This window comes from Squalius cephalus (assembly GCF_949319135.1).
Source record: "Squalius cephalus genome assembly, chromosome: 15".
Taxonomy (NCBI): Eukaryota; Metazoa; Chordata; class Actinopteri; order Cypriniformes; family Leuciscidae; genus Squalius; species Squalius cephalus.
In genome coordinates this window covers 17,786,537-17,805,638 of record NC_137136.1, presented here as the reverse complement: position 1 = coordinate 17,805,638, position 19,102 = coordinate 17,786,537, and the positions used below count along the sequence as shown (strand labels likewise).

Genomic DNA, 19,102 nt, shown 5'->3' with positions numbered 1-19,102 from the left:
ACATACTAAATAAGCAAGATATTTTTTTATTTTTTTATTACATATACTTCCGTACATGTATAAGCAACTTCAATCAGTCGATAGGTCTTGTTTACTGCGGAGGAGGCCTCTGAATGGAGTCAGAGACTCTCTGGACGAGTTTGGCACACTCTGCCATGTTGAGACGTTTGTCATGATCCTCGTCTACGTCGTCCATCCATTGCTGAGTCACCATTGGGGTCAAGGTCTACCAAGAGAGTGAGAGAGAATTTTCCATGAGCCCCATATCTCTATTTACATAAATATCATATAATCATGTTTGCTGATTTATCTATGATTTGAGAAAACGTATACAGACCTGGATTGACCTTCCAAACTCGATCAGCATCATTTCAAAGACCTTCGGCCCGTCCAGAAGGAGGGTCCCACCCTGAGTGTAGAATGTGCAGATCTCATTTCCAATGCTAGGAGGAGGTGGAGGAGATGCGTCTATTATGTCAGAAAGAGAAAGCAAATTAAAATGTTTTAGATCCATAGGAAAAAGAGATCATGACTAAATGACAAGGCAAAGCACTGAAATAAAATAAATTGTGATTAAGACTAGAAAGTAATAGTTCAGTATGATCTCCAATGAGAGGAAAACTGTGATTAGAGACTCACCCTGAGCGTGGACCACAACAGCCAGCACACACAGGCTCAACACTGCCACCAGCTGGACATAATTTGCCATTGCTGCAGATGTTTTACAAGAACGGGTCTGTCAGATGAAGAGAGGCTGGAAAGAAAATGAGGAATTATTCAGAGCAGCAAGTCATTATATGTGGATTTAATTTATATGTGGAAATGTTAGTACATTGCTTTTGCTAGTACATTGGTCCATGAAAAATTTGAGAGAATTTTTTGAAACATTTATTGTAGCTTATGGCTGTCAAATCTCTGTTAACTTACGGTATTAATTAAATAAACACTTGTTTTATTTATTAATTTGATATTGCTGTGTAATTCCGCTTTCTAATTTGTAAATAAATAAATAAATGTAACAGATTTTTTTTTGCATCATGTTTATATACAACTTTAAAAGTGTGTAGAAAAAAGATAGGCCTACATAAAATGAAATGTTCTCCAGACAATATTGTACTAATTTGGGGTCTTTAATTCATGTCAATTTTTTTATCATAGTGCTTTTCACACAGCAGCTTTACAGAAATTCACCAATTGTAACACTTTATGCCTAATTGTCAAAATTTGACAGTATAATGCTTAAGAGTTTAAGTATTCGGCTTTATGTTTAATTCACATAGTATAAATGGGTCTTAATAGACATGAAAATATAGGCTAGTTGCCTTTATATTTTAGTGAATAAAACCAAATTTTAAGTTAAGAAAGTTAAATAGCCCTGGATATTGGCAGCATTTAATTTGACAATTTAATTAAAAAGATAAACATCAGGAAAACATCCTTGCTTTCTCATTGGTTATAAGTGACTCATTCCATTAATCTTTCCATCATTGTAATGCAGTCATTTTGAAAAGAATGCCAACATGTGATTTCTTTTAAACGCTCACTGAAGTGAGTTATTCAAGATGTCGATCCGGTTGTGCAAGCTTTTGTTAAACTAAAAATGCCAACCGCATTGACGGGGCTTGTGTTTGTATGTAAATAGTGGGGAAGTGGAACATTTTAAAAGATAGTTCATCTTTTTTCTGTCATCACTTATTGTTTCTAATCCATGTTAATTTCTTCAGTGGAACATTAAAGGAGAAGTTTGGCTCAATGACAGTCTCAGTCACCATTAACTTTCTGTACGGAAAAAGATTCTGTCATTCTTCCTAACATCCTTTGTGTTCTACAGAAGAATGTCTGAAACCTCATGAAGGCGAGTAAATTATAGCCTAACATTTTGGGGTTGAATGTATTTTTTTTTTTATGTTCATCACCTATAAATATGTAGATATTCATCAATTTACTTATTAAAAAAACTGAAATCCTGAACTAGTCAGTGATGATGTTGTAGCCATTTAAATTCTATTTTTAAAACAACGCCGATGACAAATTCTTAAAGTGTTAGTTTAACACAATACTTGATAAGTTGTGATTCTATATCTGCAAACTGATATAATAGGTTAATACAATTATGATATTGTGCAGTGATATGTTATTAATATCTTAAACCAGCATGCAAATGTTAAGAGAGTATGTTAGAGAAATATTATGTTGTTATAGAGTTGATCAAAAAAAAAAAAAAAATCAAATAAGCAATAACATCACAGATAATATTCAGAGACGACAAGCATGAGATAAAAAGCTTAAATAAAAAATAATTTGGTAAATTTCATTTTTGATTTCAATTCTTTCAGGAGAATGTTAAAATGTATGGCTTGCAGACAACACTGGAGTTTGAAAAGACACCAGAAGGAAACGAACGGTGAAAATGGAAAGAGAGAAGGTAAACCAACAGTTTGTGTTGAGAAAAGTAGACGAGTGCAGGTGCTTCTTACCTGTATCAAGTGTGAAGAGATACTGCCAGCTCTCTGAACAAGGAAATTATAAAAACTAGGCATGTGTGATTTACATATGACCACCTATTTTCACATTTCATAGGAGAAAAGAGCCTGAGTGGGAGGGAAGAAAAAAAAACAAGTTATGGAGGTGTGGCGTGACTTACTGGTTTGTTGATAGGTTCTTTGTTCCTGATGAATGTCATGGAACATAATGATCTATATCTATGTATCTATATATATATATAAACAAGTATAATATATGCCATGGTTTTTTATTCACTTTTGATGCCAGTGTGAAGGTAATTTTTGAGGACTGCAACATTCATACTTAAATAAACATAATGTTGTTGTATGCTGTATGTTTTATGTTCTCACACTGGCAGACACACTCTCACATATAAGTTTCCATTAGTGCATGAAAATAAACATTGAAATGAGTGAGTTGTACATGTAACCTTAGATCACCTGTGGATTAAACAAAAACTGGACTAACAAGCAGCTTTTTTTTTTTTTTTGTATAAGAAGCATTCTTTACTTTCACTTTAATAACTGACAACAGCCTATGTGGGACTTTCTGAGTGCCAAAAATTCACATCATACGAAAGAACCTGCTAATAAATGAGAAACTACTTATATCACAATAAGTGATTTTACCACTATTTAATTTGTTTTACAGTTTGCAATTGCCCACAATTGACTGGGCCTGACCTGATATATGACTGAATATCTGGGCATAATTTGACATCTTTGTCAGTTTTGTGTGCAATAGGTTGTAAAGATCACAGTTTTAGGTGAGGAAAAACGATTGATCAATAAGATATGACAACATATGTTTTGACATTGCTTTAACTCATCAAAAAAAAAAAAAAGGATAAGCAATTTTTAACTCTCAACTATATATAATGCTGTAAACTTCCTTAGGACAGATTCACACAGAATGTGTTTTTGCATTTAAAAACATGAGACGCAGGGCAGTTGGAATGGGGAAAAGGCAAGATCTCAAGACGTGTTTTTTTAAAAATCTTAACTTGATTGCTTAACTCTGTCATATGCAAGCGCAACAGTCAAACACGTCCATAGAAAGACGATGGAAAAGCAGCACAGTGGAATGCAGAAACGTGTTCTGTGTGAACGGCCCCTTATTCAGAATAAAAATCACGGGGCATGAAAATAATACAAGTGAGAAACATTGATGCTTTATTTCACTTCTGCCATTAGTGTATTTTACAAACATTTAGCCTGTTTTCAAAGGGCCATTTTAAGAAATGCTACATAATATCATCAACATCAATATAAATTCACACAACGAGACCTGAATCTGCAACACTGCACTCAAGTAGCGGAAAACATGGCCAAAACCAGAGCTTTCAGCAACTGTCTTTCTTTATTGCAATAACATATCACGCACTCACACACGCGCGCAATAAATACATTTGACGCTCAGCATACAATTCAAAAATGCCCTCTCACATCGACACACACCGACTCACAACTGACAGTTGCACTGTCATAAGCAGCATACACTTCTGAAAAGCAAATTTACCCGCTAAATCGTTGTTGCCATACCCATTCTGCAAAAAAAAAAAAAAAAAATTGCTTATGAAAAAAGCCTAAAAAAGTATGAGATGTGTCAAGACTGTTGTGTTTTGAAGATTATTATTTAGGACATTCAAATGGGAGTCGGTTGTATAACATTTGAGCAGGCACCTGTAGGGATCTCACAAAAACAGGTTCTTTTCACTTTAACTGTCAACCCTGTTTTGGCCCAAACAAACCAAACAGACAAGGTCTCTATGCACAGAACGTGGACTGATACCAATACAACATGTCCAACCAAGGTTTGACATCTTGGTTGAGTCTCAAAGTAGCAACACAATTCAAAGACATCGGGAACTACTTAGAAACATGACACAGTCTCAAATGGATAAAAACTGCAACAGGATCACATGTCAAGACATTTTAACATTCCTGTAAAGAGCACATACATTGTTAATGAATAAATCAAGGTGTATTACTAACTATTAGCACACCCATTTTGGGCGGTTTGCATGCTAACAATGCTGGAAAAGGAGGTTGTAAATAGCGAGGACTCATTTGTTTTTTATAAGAACGTTCTGTCATGAGTGAACCTGAATCATACATGGACTATATTTCCATTGTTTTTGATTTTGTAGCCATGAAAATGAACAATTCCTCATTATTTAATGCTGACCCACATGTTGTTAGCATGCTACATGTTGTTAGCATCCATAACCTTTTTTTAATGTGTATACTTTGAAATTAAATTGAATCTTAATATAAAATATCATCAGTCAATGCATCATTAGCTATGAAATAAGCTCGTAAACAAAGTCGATAGAAAACGATAAAAGAATATTTGCCTAAAGGTGCTAATTTGACTAGTTTTAAAGCGATCAGATGTTTCAGTGACTGGCATCGGTGGCACGTGTTTGGATGGTCACTCTTCTTGGCGGGTTCTGCTCTGTACTGCGAATGGCTATTAGCTCCTGTAGCTGCAGAGCCCCTCCGCCAATGAAACAGAACGCTGGGCAAACAGGGGCGGAGCAATCGACAGTCCCCTCCCACAGCACTCGCAGAGAGTGTGCGTCGTAGAAAGTGAGCCGCCCCTTCTCAAAGTCCAGACACAGTCCGAGGCGAGGTGGCAGGGGGGCAGTGAGAGGGCCAGTAGAAGTGTTAGATGACTTGGGTAGTAAAATCTTGCCCATGCCCATTGTGAGGAAACAGAATGGAGGAGGGGAGTCCTGGGCGTCCTCTGCGCCGCTGTCATGACCACTGTCTGGATCGTACCTAAAGTGAAATGGGGTGGGGGGTTGAAATAAAAATCATCAATAACATTGCCTTCCTCAGTCAGCTCTAAAGCGCTTAAAAATTCTCTGTTTCTCCTCACCGTGGACTTGCCATGTCTTGTGGAAGATGGAACCACTCCTGCAGTTTTGCTTCAACACCCACTCCCACCTACACACAATGCTTTAAAGGGTTAAGTTCACCCAAAAATAAAAATTGCCCCACAATTTCCTCACCCTCAAGCCATCCTAGGTGTACATTACTTTCTTCACTCTTCCACCAGAATTTGACTCGTGTACGGCCGTTAACGGAAGCCAGTGATTATAGTTTATAAAGTTATAAATATAGATATTTTTCATATACACCTAGGATGGCTTGAAGGTGAGTAAATTATGAGATAATTTAAATTTTTGGGTGAAATAACCCTTTAAGGCATAGACATTTTAAAGTTTTTTTGTTTTGTTTTTTGTATGAATCTATTATTTTTTATATATATATCTATAAAAACTTTTCAGGAAATGGAAAAAAAACACACTGTATTTTCTTAAAATAATAAAACACTGTGTTGTCAAAGTTGATACTGTGGACTCATGTATGGTCAGACAAACGCAGAGGTGTAAAGTCCAGGTTCAGAAAGTAAAAGTCCTCCTCAATGTTTTGTCTCAATCACCTGGATTTGCTAATTAGCACAGTTTTTCAGCCAGGAGATAGAACTAATTAGTGAAATCAGCTGGTTGAGTTCATGGGTGGAATAAACATATAGCAGGACTTTTACTTTCTTACCCCTGGACTTTACACCTCTGGACATACAAGGTTTGGTCACAAGTTATTTTTTAAATTCTTTTCATTGGTTAAATATTTGCAAAAACCACAGAGAGGTATAAAGGGTGACAAATAGTAATGATTTATAAAAATAATAATAAAAAAAGACAAAATATGGAGATTCGATGTTTCCACCCGACAGTGACGATATTTTATTTTATTAAAATATATATATATATATATATATATATATATATATATATATATATATATATATATATATATTAAAGGATTAAAGGTGAAAAAGTAAAATTTTTGAAAAAAAAGTGAGTAAACCGTATTATTTAATATAACAAAAATATTCAATATTAAAAATAATACATAAAACAAATATTACAACTGTTTGCAAAATTAGCTGTACACTGCTCAGACAGGGGTTGGTAAGATTGTTAATGGTTTTGTTGGAAGTCTTTTATGCTCACCAAAGCTGAATTTATTTGATAAAAAAAAAATACAGTAAAAACAGTCATAGACAGTAAATTACTGTTATAAACAGTCATTCATTCCTGTGATGGCAAAGCTTCATTTTTTTGGCATCATTACTCCAGTCTTCAGTGTCACATGATGCTTCAGAGATCATTCTAATATGCTGATTTGCCTCTCAAGCAAAATGGTTCGTATTATCAATGTTGAAAACACTTGTGCTGCTTAATATTTTTGTGATGTGATACATTTTGGGATTCTTTGATAAATAGAAAGAATTGATTTGAAATAGAATGTTCTTGTAACATTATAAATGTACTTAATGTCACTTTTGATCATTTTAATGCATCCTTGCTGAATTAAAAGTAATCATTTCTTAAAAAATAAAAATCTTACTGACTGCAAACTGCTAAATGGTTGTGTATGTTCACCTTAACCAGGTAGGACCCAGGCTCCACTGAGCATGCCCAGTAGTGTCGTCCCTCTGTGATAGAAACGTCGGCCACAAGGAGGTCAGAGGTGAGGTGACATGAGGTAAGGACCCGATCAGCTGCCTGCAACAGGGTCATCCCAGGGACACTCCGGGCATACGTCTGCCCTTTCCCCAGCGCCACCCGCTCCGCATGCAGGCCCCAGCGCGAATCCAGGCAGAACGACAACACTGAGATTGAGGTATTCAGGAGGAGAGGAGTGGAGGATAGGGTTGGAAAGGTCAGGTCATAGGGTTAGGGCAGATCACAAAGCGAGAAGAGGATGAGGGAGTGAAACAACATATAAATAGAAGATAGAAAGAAACAGAGAGGGGGTATATGTATGGATAAGCATAAAAGGGAAGGAATGGGATAGGAAATTTGGAGAAAAGAGGGGAAACAAAGAGGACAGCAGGAACATTGTACATATTCCAGGACTCTAGGATTCAGAGGAGATCGAGCAGCTGATATTCCAGTTAAATAGGAATACAAGTCAAAGAAACAGTGGAGATAATAGGAACAAAGGCAGGTGGAGAATAACAGGAAGTACAAGGAGAAATAATACAGAGAGAAGAACAAAAAAAGAGATGTGTCAAAGAGTTGTGGATAAGCACTGAATATACTAGTGATAAGCAACAGAATTAACTATGAGAGAAAACAAAAAAGAGAATATGATATGCATAAAATACCACAAAACAAGAACAGGTTCAGTTTGATGTAATAGAACTGTGATATGAATGGATCAATTAATGATAGATAGATATACAGTATGATAGATAGTATGATAGATAGATAGATAGATAGATAGATAGATAGATAGATAGATAGATCGATAGATAGATAGATAGATAGATAGATAGATAGATAGATAGATCGATAGATAGATCGATAGATAGATCGATAGATAGATAATTGATACAGACGGATGGACAAGTGAATAAACATGAACAAACGGACACGAATAAATGAATCAGTGAATGAATGGATGGATGGATAGATAAATGGAGGGTGGATGAATTGATATAAATGAATCAATCAGTCAATTATTGAATAATTCAATGAGTAGACAAAAAAACTGAAGTAGATGAATAAATGGATGGATAGATAGATAGATAGATTAATTAAAAAATATTAATTGATACAGATGGATGGATAAGTGAATAAACATGAACAAACAGACATGAATAAATGAATCAGTGAATGAATGGATGGATAGATAAATGTAGGATGGATGAATATATATAAATGAATCAATCAGTCAATTATTGAATAATTCAATGAATAAACAGATAAACGAAAGTAAAGTAAACTAAAGTAGATAAATAAATGGAAGAATTAATAAATGGATGGATAAATATAGGCATAGAGGATGTCAATTCCAAGTCAACGAAGTAGAATGACTGGAAAAGATGCTAAACAAAAACGAAGCATCCAATATGTGAGAAACTGGGGAGCTTGAGGAAAAACAAATGTCTCTGAATAACTGATATTTTGAAGTGGTTCAAATGCAAGTGTGTTTGTATATTTGTGAGTGGATGTGTCTTACCTGGTGCAGGAGGTGTGTGTAGATACACCTCCTCACTGTACTCTCCAAACCCTGCCTTATTACAGCCTCGAACTCTCAGGACATACACACTGTCCATCTCTAGCTTGTCAATCACTGCACTGGTCCCGCCCACATCATCAAGACGCTGCCAAGGACAGTGTGTGCCATTACTTCCTGAGCTTCCGTCAGACCAGACTCTGCCCCATAATGCTCCAGCTCCGCCCACTTTCCTCTGATACTCCACTGAGTAGTGCCAGGCGGGGGCGGAGTCCTGTGGGAGGCGCCAGCACAAATAGAGCTCGTTATAGGCCAGGGTCTTTTGAGTGTCAATCACAGGAGCCAATGGGGCTGCAGAAGGAAAAAGATCAGTCGAGTCAAGTAAGACGTGAATTCAAATTGTTACCTTGTTAACCTAGAAAACCAACTCAAGGTATTTACGGATTTTGAAAATGGAGTTTTTATGAAAACCTTGTATAAAGTCCATGCTGCTAAGTGCTGTGAGTTCTCTGGAGACGTCTATTTGAAAGTGTCGAAACGAGGGATCAGCAGATAGAGAGAAATGCTGAAGATGTTCTATTGCTTTTACCAGTCTGAGAAGAAGAAAGATAAAAAATCAAGTAAAACTTAAATGAATATAAAGAAGCTCTCTGTAAACCAATTGACTATGTGTAACATAATCTTCCAACGTTTGTGTGCCTTCAATGGAAACACACAATAGGCTATTGTGGGTTTCGTATTTCATAAATGAACCGATTCACGCAATCCCAGCAACAAACACCCTCAAACACAGTCTAACCTGTTGTGCGTGACTCTGGCGGCCTGCACAAAGCACGGCTGGTCGGGTTCCTTAAGAAGCTCCTGAGTGTATGTGAGCAGCCCTGCATTTTCCAAAAGACTCTGTTTTTCTGAGAGTTGTGCATTCAGAGCCCCTGCCCGCTGCGCACGAGCCCCCTCCATCAACATGGCCAAAGCCCCCTGACGCTCCGCCAGCACACCACGCAACTCACTCACACACTGATTCAACTGCTCCTTAGCCACTACGCTGTTCACCTGAGCACAGAGGGAAAGAGATTGAGCAGGACAGGAAAAGAGAAGAGCGAAGCTTGACATATCTTTTTAAACATCATAAATATATATAAAAATATATATTTTATAATTAATATATTATATATTAAAACGTTTACATAAAATTATATCAATTTTACATTAAATCATATTTGAAAGTAAATTATTATTAATTTAATTTAAATATTTTAAACCTTTTCTTATTTTACACAATGAATCTTGATCATCCCCCACCATCACATTTGGTCATTATTTATTACACCACTGAAAAAACACAGGATACTCCTGGAGAGACAGTGAACTATTATCCGTCTTTAGATTTAATTTCCATGTATAAAAGAAACATGAAGGCTGCACCAGAAATCGCATACTTCCCTACTATATAGTAGACGAAAAACTGTATGTGACAAAAGAAGTATGTCTGAATTCACAGTACGCATAAAAGAGTAGACAACTACTTCCGGCGGGATTCTTAAGTGTGCATACGGTGGGCACTTTACTATCCCATGAGGCCACGGGAAAGGATTACATCGCAGTGAAGCGACATACCTGACGCTGGTAGGTCACATGATAATGACAACATAGCGAATGTAGTATGTCCAGATTACATTCATACTATAATAGAAGAACACACCTTTTTAGTGGCCGTGAAGTAATCACTTATTCAAAATAAGTACATACTCAAGAGAGTATGCGATTTCGGATGCAGCCTACGTGTTTTTAAATGTAATACATATTTTAATAATTTAATATCTAAATATTTCATTTATTTTAATTTATATACAAAATATTTACATAAAAATGTATATTAAATCTAAATAAATAATAATAATAATTAAAAAATAAAGCATTACTATAAATAGTAATAATAATTGTGATAATGAATCTTATAATGAATCTTGGTCAACCTCACCATCACATTTGGCCATAAATATATTTCACGAATATATATTTTAGTTATTATGATATTCAATATTTTGCCATTTCCAACACAGGACATTGACTAAACAACTGCTGGATCCGGTTGAAATCCTGCAACTTCATCCTCGCTCCGTTTTCACACCATTCGTATACTCTAGGGTGAAGTATTTGTCTCATAAACACTCAAAGTATAATTAAAACACCAATGCTGTGTACCTCAGTCTGAGCAATGCCGCTTTCTACTTGGGTGATCTGTGCCTGAATAGAATCCTGATTGCCCAAGATGTAGTTCATTTCCTTGGTGATCTTCTCCTGTGATTTCACAACATGGAGAAAGATGAGTTACGTTAAACACCGACAACACTGTAGAGCTTCTGCTAGCTGCCTAGTCATTGAAGAAATCCTTTCCCTTCTACCCTTGAGATGTGCAGGGCTAGAGCTTAGAAAGATTAGCCCAAATAACCATTTTATACAGGAAAGAAGGGCATGTTGGGCATTATTACGTTGTTTATAGTCTAAAGATTCAGCTCTATAGAGCGTACAAGGAACGAATACCTTTAGAGTTTGGTAAGCCAACGCAATAGGAATGATCTTGTGTCCACTGTGGGCCCGACGGAGTTTACAAAGCGGACACAACAGATGCTGACATGACCTGCAGTAAAACTGTAACCTCTCCTGCTCATGTTCCACACAAACTAATACCTGCAAGTGAGTGAGAGAGAGAGAGAGAAGATAAATGGACAGGGGAAAAGCCCGCGAAGGGGGAAATGAGATTAGGGAGAACTTTTGAGACTAATATGTTTATCAAAACTCCTCTGTGTCGACTACTGTGGAAAAGGACAATATTTGAATATTATTTGCATGTGGTTGATCTCTTTTCTACAAAATGTAAGCTCAATACTTTAGTCAGTGTTTTGTGCTATTTAATGGACATTTATGTCAAAACAAACTTGTATGTCTTCATGTTTTTGTGACAAACTAGGCCTATATAATGGACAAAAATGTTCTATAAAAATAGTGTTTTATTGTTCTGTAATAATCTGGCAAAGCTGAAATTTTTAGCATCATTACTCCAGTCTAGAGTGTCACATGATCCTTCAGAAATCATTCTAATATACTGATTTGCTGCTCAAAAAAACATTTCTTATTATCAATGTTGGAAAAAAATACTTTTATACAGACACATACTTTTTTTTCCAGGATTCTTTGATGAATAGAAAGTTCATAAGAACAGCATTTATTTGAAATATAAATCTTTTGTAACATTAAAAATGTCTTTAATGTCACTTTTGATCAATTTAAAGCATCCTTGCTAAATGAAACAAAATGGTATATATTGATTTTGAATGGTATATATTCTGTTCAATTCAATTCACATTTAGTTGTATAACGCTTTTTACAATATGTATCGTTTCAAAGCAGCTTTACAGAAAAAAAAATGTGAATCTACATTACATTTTAGAGTGATCTGTTATCAGAGGTGACTGTGTCCAATTAATGTCCATATTTCAGAAATGTACAGTTCTAAGATAATACAAATCACGCAGTTAGCTAACATCATGTATTAATTTTAGGCAGAAACTATAAACTCAGAGTAATTATTACAAGTTGTGAACATAATGATTATAATATATCGAAAATTTGGCAGTGGTGCTTGTTGACTCAGAGTTGATTCTGAAATATATGGCTGGTACATTTCTTCAAAACACTGGAAAAAATAAATATATATATATATATATATATACACATATATATATTGGACCCTGGATGTAAACACGGTCCGATCTCGGGTTAAATGTCAATGACTCTCCTTTCTTTGTGTTTGTGGTGATCCTCTCTCAGAAGGGTCCCAGGTGCTCTTACCTTGGGTCTGAAGCTGTGTGTGGGCATGATGTGTTCGTGTTGGGCTCGTGGTGTGCCCCAGGGGTGGTACAGTTTGAAGCACTCATTACAGAAGTTGGACCTGCAGTCAGCGCAGCCTTTGGTGGCATCCAGAGCCTGAGGAGGTTTACAGAACTGGCACATGACTGCCATGCTGCCAAGACTTACTGTCCGCCTGTACCTACACACATGGAGAAAGAGAGACATCGGTCATCTATTGTGCATTGAGGCTAATTTGAAAAGTAAACACGTATGGCTTGGGTTACATGTACGCATGATTGTTTAATTGCATTATATATTTGTATGTGTACTGTGGCCAGCAGGACGAGGCGTGATCATCAAATAACATTGAATAAAACAGTCCAGGCCTGGTCCTCTCTTGATCTCCACTGTCGTCGCTCCTCCTTTTATGCCTCCGCACCTCCGTGAGAGATACGAGACCGGTGCGCTCATCATCAATCACGTCACCGGCCTTGCGCCGTTCTCCCACGGCCCTCTGCCTCATCCTGCTCGCCTCATGTACATCAATTATAGTGTGTGTTTGTTTGTGTGGTGTAAATGTAGCTCAGCTGTCCAAAGCCTGCATAAAAACAAAGCATCAGCACTTCACTTACATTCAGCTTCCTCTCACAACTTCTCTTTTAAAGGAAAAGTTCAACCAACAAATGTTCACCCTCACTGTGTTTTTTACTACACATCTAAGAGGAGAGAATGTTGTGTTACCAAACTTTAGAATTAATTAATTTATTTTATTTATTATAGATGTTAAAAGGAACATCATGTCTCTATTAATTTAAATATTTTACTAATTTAATATGTTGATATTTATTTTTTATCTTAATGTTATATATATATATATATTATATATATATATATATATATATATATATTAAATGTCTTTAATGTTTTAACTATGACTTTTGCCTCAATAAACTTCTAGTTTCTGCTTATTAATAGTTAGTAAGGTAGTTAAGTTTAGGTATTGGGTAGGATTAAGGGATGTAGAATAAGGTCATGCAGAATAATGCATTAATATGTGTTTTATAAGTACTAATAAACAGCAAATATCCTAGTAATGTGCATGCTCAACATCCTTAATTCTCTTTCATTATATGGATAAGAGTGGCTAGAACATTCTTCTCCTTTTGTGAGAAATTAATTTAGGTTTTGAATAACATTATTTGATTTTGAGTCAAATATTTCTTCTCTTGCTTCTCTTAAGTTATAATTGAGTCTTGTGGTGTTTTAGGGCCAGACTTGCTCGTGCACATTTTTACTATATGGAATGAAGCCATGCAAGCTGTTTACTGGAAGGAAGAAACTAAATATTTTCTCCGCCTTCTCTTGACCTCATTTTGCTATGCCAGTAAGGTGATTTGATTGGTCCACGTAGTGAGACTGTGTGAAAATATTCAAACAGCTATCAATCCCTATGGTGATGTGTCTATGAATAGACGCAAGTTCAGAACATCTGATGTATTGTTCAAAACCAGTAGAACAACATTACAGTACAGTTACTGGAATTACAATTTCAATGTAGCTCAAGTTAATAAAAGCAGGATTTATCTGAGGAAGTGTGTGTGTGTGTGTGTGTGTGTGTGTGAGACCTCTCCACTATGCGCTCCAGCGTGAGGTTTCTCAGACAATCTGCAAGCCCTCTCTCTCCCAGCTCCACATCTTTTCCGCAGGTGGGACAGGGGAACAGCATGATCACGGGAGGGGTGTCTTTACGCCTCCGTCCTGGATGTGTTCCACACACTGCACAAAAAGAAGGAGAGATGCAGACAGAAAAAGCACATTAAAGCTTCTTTAAGCCACTATAAATCTAAGGCAGGAAGAAGAAAGGAAAAGCTAATCAATGCCGAAAGAGAACCGAATCCAGAGGCCCCGTGTGTGCTGACACATTCAGAATCAGCCCATCACGACGGCTGCTACATTTAAACACACACGCACCTGCAAAGTGCTGCAAAGACGCAATACATCTGAATGATACAGCAGCATCTATAAACTTTTGCACAGAGAACAGCTAGTTAAACTATGCTAAAGTTACATCACGATGTCATAGTTTTTAAATGTTATTTAATCTGGGCCTGGTTTCACAGACAGGGCTTAGATTAAGCCAGTATTAGTTTTTAGTTCAATTAAGACATTTAAGTAGCTTTTATAAATGTGCCTTTAAAAAAAACATTACTGATGTGTATTACTGAGACAAAGCAAAACATATTTTCAGATATGTCAGTGCTAAAGTTGCTTTCAGTTAAAACAGCTCAAACATGCATTTTAGTCTGGGACTAGACTTAAGCCTCGTCTGTGAAACGGGATAATTAAATCATTTTTTAATAAGTAATTTAATTCAATAAATATATAAATTATTTTGAAATAAATATTATGAAAATCCAACCAAATAAATGATTAAACTGGCATGCCTTATTTTAAGCATTATTAAATATAATTAAATAATCAAATCATTTAAAATAAATAATTGATATGATTCATTTTAATTCCTAAAATAATTAATAAATTATAATTATTAAATGATGATCAAATAAATAATCAAATGGACATGATTAATTGAATTGAGCTAAAATTACGTGATTATGGGAGATTAAAAAGACCACAAAAATATACATATAAAATTAGCTATCAGGTAAAATGGTAATAAACTAAAATTCAAAAGTTTGGGTTAGTTAGATTTTTTTAAAGAAATAAATAGTCGTGTTCATCAAAGAATCCTGAAACAATGTATCTGTTTTCATAAATATCTTAAGCACAACAACTGTTTTCAACATTGATAATAATAAGACATTTTTCTTGAACAACAAATCACTCAGCATGTCATAATAATTTCTGACGGATCATGTGACCCTGGAGTAATGATGCTGAAAAACCAGCTTTACCATCACAGGAAAAAATTACATTTTAAATATATTAAAATAGAAAACAGTTATTTAAAATTGCTATACTATTTCACAATATTGCAGTTTTTACTGTATTTTGAATCAAATAAATGCAACCTTGGTGAGCAATACATTAAAAAATAATACCATCCCCAAACTTTTAAATGGTAGCGTACAGTTTAGTGGTCAGTACAAAAAAAAATACTCGACTGCAAAACTGACCGAACGATTGACAAATCAGAACCGAGCATCTCAGAGAGCCGTGTAATAAGATGACAGCACACCTGATTTTGATCTCAGTGTCTATTAAGGAACACACAAACCTGTTCTGATCACCCGGTCTAGGCGGTCTGTTTTGGGTGGAGGTCGACGTGTCTGGCGGGGAGAGCGTGTGTTGGGGCTTGAGGTGGGTGTGTTGGGCTCTGGGGGGAGCTCGGGGGGCGGGTATCCTCTCTGAACCAAGACTTCTGCCGCACACAGCACACACACGCTGTGCATACATGGCAACACTATCGGCTGCTTCACCATCTCCTCACACACGGGACAGTGCAGCTCTCTCTCTATACTCTTCATATTAGACTAGACAGAGAAAGGGACAGTTTTAACTATATTTACCAGAGGAAAACACGCAATCAAACATGCAAGCACAGACAACACTCTCTCTATATATACATTATCCATTATGTTGATATTTATAGACAGATCATAACCATATATCCTGTTTCAGAGGTAAAGGCTTTAATATATAATATAATATAATATACATCATTTCTGATGTTACATGTACAGTTTCATGTTTTTGAAGCAACACTGTAGGCTTTATTTTTATTTTAGCCTATACACTGTAAAAAAAAAAAAAAAAAAAGAATATATATATTTTGCAAAATTGCAAAAAAAAAGATTATTAGAGTGCATTTCACAGGAAAATACAATTTCAGTTTTTCTACTTTGGAATTTTACGTTTAATTCAATGTTTTTTTGTTTTTTTTTTTCATTTCAATGACTGAAATTGATTATGGATTGTGCTATGGACTGAGTTTTTTCTAAGGTAAACATTATGGGAATAGGTTGGTCAGTATGAACGTGTCATAAAAGTCCGAATATTTGCATATCAGGAAAATTATGTAAATGCCAAAAACAACACACACATCTTGTTGTCTTGTTGTTTATCAAAAGTGTAGTCAGTACTTCCTTCTTTCTAGTTTTGCTTACAAATGTCCCTAGTAATGGAAATAGCCTACTTTTATGCAACATTCAAATCATGAATTCTGCTATGTATTCACACATATGACTGATATTGGTAGTAGCTACATTTTATCGACAATTGCGATTTACGAGTTGAACTTGTTTCTGTGTTACAAATCTGTTCAAATGTGTTAGTCATCTTTGGTCTTCCCAAAAGGAGTGCAACTTGAACATTTAACTTCATATCTTAACGTAAAATCATTCCTCAAACTCGAAAACCTTGATGTTGGCTTCTGTAATACAGACTAAGTTCACGCACATCTTGTTTATTTACATTCCTACCACCCAAGTTTCATATCTGACATAAGGAAGTTAACATTTTAATCACTTTTTTTGTATTTGATCATACTCATAAACAACCATTCATTCTACACCACTGGAATCTAAATTGAAGTCGGTTTCTGGAAGTAAAAATCCCATTCATTTTCTCCACAGGGAAACTGATTTTAAAAGATAACTTATAAATCTTTAAAGACAGACCTGCTGTGAGCTCTGAGGTTGTTAATCGTTGGTATATGCTTTTGACAAACCGGTTAGTCCATATTATTTCAACTTATTCTTTAAATAATCATGTTTAACAGTGGAATTCCTGCTGAAAAACTACATTACTCTTGATTCCGCAGAGAAATCTACACTAAATCAGAGAATTGCAACTAAATCAGGCCAAATGAACACTTCAGCTACTCCCCACTCCCATGAAGCACTGCGAATGACTTCAGTCTTACACTCTCAAACTAACTTAAACTATATTGTTTCTATACATAATCAACATCTTGTTTGTTGTGTTTGACTTTATTATCTGTTCAGATTTCCTGCTTTAACGCTGGCATAAAAAAAATACATCAGACAATACTGTACATGAACATTATATATAAATTATATTATATATTATATTAAACCAATTCCCCTAAAACCATTAAACCATTTCCCTCATTAAAGCTGTTAAATACACAGTCTTGTACCTTTCTGTCTGATTTTTTTAAAGATTTGCTTTACATTAAACTTTGTAAGGTTGTTATTCAGCTTGTGATCAGTATGGTCCATGGCTTATAACTCTTAAACAAAAACTTTTAAAAAATCTCTATGGTAAAAATAAATGGGGAAATATATTTCTAGAACCAGGCTGCTAAAAAAAATGCATTTTTGCACTCCATTAGTCTCCATCATTTAATAAAAAAGGGGGTTTCCCTACTGAAAAAGAAAATGCTGACATTTACAGCTGTCACAGTCAGGCATGTGCTCAGCTGGTTTGGCTGGTTAGCAGGATGATCTAGAAGCCTTACAAAATCAATTTAAGCTATTTTAAGCTGTTTTATGTTCAGTATCTGGCAATTATTTCCCCCAGAGCTGACAGCATATACATTTTATTCTGTCAATAAGCCATTGAAATAATTAAATTCTCCGAGCTCTGTTCCTCTTTTTTACACTGACTTTAGTTTTTTTCCAGACGTTTCCCACAGCTCGCGACCTCAGCCCTCTTGCATCCCCGTCTCTATGGCAACACACATCCTGTCGCGCGACAGCAGCTCACTGATAATAAGGCCTTTTCCGCTTTTTATAGATTTTTAAAGGCTCCTATATTTTTCCTTTACATCTTCTCTAAGAATGTAATCAATGAATATGTTGCATCAGCGTCTGATCTGCATCAATCATGATTCTAAGTTAGACTAAATGCGTCAGTCTGTTCAATCTTGTATTAACGGGGGGAAATTATTCTGGTATTATATTAGGCCTACACGCTTAAGAGCAAATAAATCATTCATAACAGAGGAAAAGCAGCCGTGGCCTACACGTGCTTTAGCAGAAAAAGATGAAAAATATACTCGGTTTCAGCTTACAGGTGTTATTCATATCGAGAAAATATGCTCTCAGTAAAGAATGTGGTTTATCTAATTGAATTGTTTTTTTATTATCATTATTATTACTATCATTTTCTTTTTAATGTTAGATTTGGGCATGGAAAACACTCAAATGTCCCATTTAGCCTAAAGCTGACCGTAAACATTGCATTCTTGTGTTAAATAACAGCAGCGTGCAAATGACAGATAACGTGTAAATATGTGGTTTTAATAATGCAAATGTACTTACGCTTATACGCACGAGGGCGTCCATAATGGATGTAAAGGTTTGCAACTCCGCATCTGCCATTGCTGAACTATGCCGATTGTTAGATTAATAGCAAATGAAATAAACGCTATTATCGAGCGTTTTTTTCTACATATAGAATCATTTAAACAACTAACGGTTTATATGATCAGAACTCCGCGAAATAAAACAAAATGGTTGAACATGCAACTGATATTGACGGCTGTTATAAACCTTTACGTTATAATAATATTATTTGTGTCTAAGAGAGGTCCAATTTAACGCAATCCATGTTGATTTAGGGGGGTTCCAACAGTGCTTGCTGAGGTCTATTCTGACGGATGTTGAGCCATCCGATGGATGTTATGAGGTGTTCAGGGGGAGATCAGTAAAGAGCATGCGCATGGATGCTGAGCTGAGCATGCATGAGAGCCGCTTGGGTGGTTTTTACAGTCTACGGTA

General features: G+C 35.7%; 2 protein-coding genes across 3 annotated transcripts; both read right to left on the bottom strand.

The window, feature by feature from the left end:
• Positions 1 to 77: 77 nt before the first annotated feature.
• On the bottom strand, positions 78 to 2,535 carry LOC307172521 (uncharacterized protein). Its single transcript, XM_079894949.1, has 4 exons — positions 2,478 to 2,535; positions 640 to 754; positions 338 to 468; positions 78 to 226 (listed from the first exon to the last, which is right to left on the bottom strand). The coding sequence occupies exons 2-4, from the start codon at positions 707 to 709 to the stop codon at positions 92 to 94; spliced, it is 336 nt and encodes a 111-aa protein (XP_079751075.1). The 5' UTR covers positions 710 to 754; positions 2,478 to 2,535; the 3' UTR covers positions 78 to 91.
• Positions 2,536 to 3,655: 1,120 nt separating this feature from the next.
• On the bottom strand, positions 3,656 to 18,991 carry trim46a (tripartite motif containing 46a). Of its 2 annotated transcripts, XM_079895412.1 has the most exons (12): positions 18,644 to 18,991; positions 15,634 to 15,889; positions 14,021 to 14,171; positions 12,396 to 12,594; positions 11,088 to 11,234; positions 10,749 to 10,844; positions 9,343 to 9,596; positions 9,015 to 9,136; positions 8,547 to 8,894; positions 6,962 to 7,191; positions 5,389 to 5,456; positions 3,656 to 5,288 (listed from the first exon to the last, which is right to left on the bottom strand). In XM_079895412.1, exons 1-12 carry the CDS (start codon positions 18,701 to 18,703, stop codon positions 4,904 to 4,906), a joined length of 2,316 nt encoding a protein of 771 aa, XP_079751538.1. In that variant the 5' UTR covers positions 18,704 to 18,991; the 3' UTR covers positions 3,656 to 4,903. The 2 variants fall into 2 exon arrangements, with proteins under 2 accessions (XP_079751538.1, XP_079751539.1); XM_079895413.1 differs by lacking the exon at positions 11,088 to 11,234 and having other exon boundaries at positions 18,644 to 18,792.
• Between the last annotated feature and the right edge of the window lie 111 nt (positions 18,992 to 19,102).